The sequence below is a fragment of the Haliaeetus leucocephalus genome, unplaced genomic scaffold (assembly GCF_000737465.1).
Source record: "Haliaeetus leucocephalus isolate CR32 unplaced genomic scaffold, Haliaeetus_leucocephalus-4.0 Scaffold110, whole genome shotgun sequence".
Classification (NCBI taxonomy): domain Eukaryota; kingdom Metazoa; phylum Chordata; class Aves; order Accipitriformes; family Accipitridae; genus Haliaeetus; species Haliaeetus leucocephalus.
The window spans coordinates 69,695-71,853 of record NW_010972546.1 but is presented as its reverse complement, the minus strand read 5'-3'; the positions used below and the strand labels follow the sequence as shown (position 1 = coordinate 71,853).

At 65.1% G+C, this 2,159-nt stretch overlaps 1 protein-coding gene across 1 annotated transcript in view; it reads right to left on the bottom strand.

Moving 5' to 3' along the window:
• The window catches only part of PPP1R9B (protein phosphatase 1, regulatory subunit 9B), a 17,761-nt gene that overhangs the window by 225 nt on the left and 15,377 nt on the right, over nt 1–2,159 (bottom strand). Inside the window, exons 6-10 of the mRNA XM_010585665.1 lie at nt 1,814–1,949; nt 1,513–1,665; nt 1,338–1,391; nt 719–948; nt 12–108 (exon numbers count right to left, since the gene is read on the bottom strand). Coding sequence (XP_010583967.1) covers nt 12–108; nt 719–948; nt 1,338–1,391; nt 1,513–1,665; nt 1,814–1,949 — 670 coding nt within the window. The remainder of the gene's footprint in view (nt 1–11; nt 109–718; nt 949–1,337; nt 1,392–1,512; nt 1,666–1,813; nt 1,950–2,159) is intronic.

Below are 2,159 nucleotides of genomic sequence, written 5' to 3'. Positions count from 1 at the left end.
CCGGTGCCCACCTTCTCCTGCAGCTTCTCCATCTCCTCCTTGTGCGCCAGCTCCGACTCCTCCAGCACCCGCCGCTGCGCCGTCTCCTTCTTCAGGAACTCGATCTCCCTGCGGGGGCCAGAGCGTGGGTGCACGTCACCCCCCCCCACCCACCCAACACCGGGGAGACCCCAGGGAGGTGGGGAAGGTCGGGGGGACCCCGGGACTTGGGTGTCAGGGAGGGACAGTGCTCAGCAGGGTGGTGATGCCCGGGGATCTCCCAGGGGATGGTCCCTGCCCAGAGGATGGTCCATGGCCAGGGATGAGGGATGCCCAGGAGGGAGTTGGTGCCCCAGGGATGGGTCCACGTCAAGGGGAAGGTCCCTGCCCAAGGGAAGGTCCCCACCCAGGGGATGAAGGGTGCCCAAGAAGGATTTGGTGCCTCAGGGGTGGGTTTCTGCCCAGAGGATGGTCTGTGCCCAGGGAAACGGTTCACGCCCAAGGGATGTCCGTGCCCAAGGACAAAGGGTGCCCATGAAAGGGGTCGGTGCCCCACAAGTGGCTCCACACCAAGATCATGGTCCATGCCCAGGGGATGGTTCATGCCCAATGGCATGGTCTCTGCCCAGGGACAAGGGGTGCCCGGGAAGGGGTCGGTGCCCCAGGGATGGGTCCATGCCCTGAGGGATGCTCTGTGCCCGGGGGAGGATCGGTGCCCAGGGCCCGGCGCTGCCCTCACTTTTGCTGGTACTCCTTGATGAGCCTCTTGGCCTTGCTGTACTTGCGCTCCAGGGTCTGGTACTGGGCCTGAGTCTCCTTGAGATGCTCATCCACGGCCTGGCAGAGGTTCTGCGCCTCCATCCAGTACCCCTCCAGCTTCTCCATCCGCTCCTTGTTCTCCTCCACACTCTGCTCCAGCTGGGCCTTCTCGGCCCGCCAGCGCGCCTTCTCCTGCTCCAGGCACTGCAGCTGGGGGACAGCAGGGTCAGGGCACGGCACGGCATGGCACGGCACGGCATAGCCAGGGAGCAGGCATGACATGGCATGGCACGGCATGGCGTGGCATGGCATGACATAGCACGGCATGGCCAGGGAGCAGGCATGACATCACATGGCATGGCATGGCACGGCATGGCACAGAATGGCATGGCTTGGCACAGCACGGCACGGCTTGGCACAGCATAGCACGGCATAGCCAGGGAGCAGGCATGACGCGGCATGGCACAGCGCAGCATGGTGAGGGGTCTGGGGGGAGATGTGGGGAGCTAGGAGGGGATGGGCGAGATGGAGATCCAGGGGGGCTCGGGGAGATGGAGGGGGGTCCCTCCCACCCACAGGGAGCCAGGGCACCCGCTCACCTTCCTCTTCAGCTGCTGGATCTCGGCCTCGGTGACGGCGTGCTTGATCTGGAGCTGCAAGAGGAGCCGGGCGTTCGCACAGGGCTGGCACGTCCCTGCACCGCTCCCGGGCGCGCACACACACTGCTACGTGTGGGCACGCTCCCCTGGCACCCCCCCCACAACCCCTCCTCACCTCCTTGAACTTGTGCACCAGCTTTTCGGGGTCCATCTCCACGGGTGAGAGAGTGTCCTCGTTCTCGGCTAGCTCAAACACCTCGATGGCCATCTCACCGCTGGGGAACATGGGGCTCATCTCCTCCTCCTCATCCGTGGCATACTCACCCGTCTGTGGAGGGCACAGACCAGCATTGGCACATGGTGGTCCTCAGCCTGGCACCCCCACCCCATCCCACCTACGGAAACTGAGTCACTGGTCCCATATTGGGTGGGGGGACCACATCGGTCCCCTCCTGGGTGGGTGCTGTCTCCCTCACCTCCTCATCATCCTCGGTGTACTGGGTGTAGCGCTGCTCGATCATTTCCCGCTGCCACCGCTCCTGCTCCAGCGTCTGCTGGATCAACTGTGCCACCTCGCTCTGCTCCCCCGGCTTCTCCCGCCCGATGAGGAACCTGCGGGGACAGTGAAGCTCAGCCAGGGATGGGGGGCTCAAACCGTGGGGGGTCTGGGGTGGAGGACACCCAGGTGGCACAGCCAGGGGACAGTGGGGAGGCTCAGCCAAGGGACACCCAGGTGGCACAGCTGGGGACATCCCTGCTGGGACATGCAGTGCTCCTGGGGGTGGCGAATTTGGGGGGGATGTTATGGTGCCTGTGGATGAG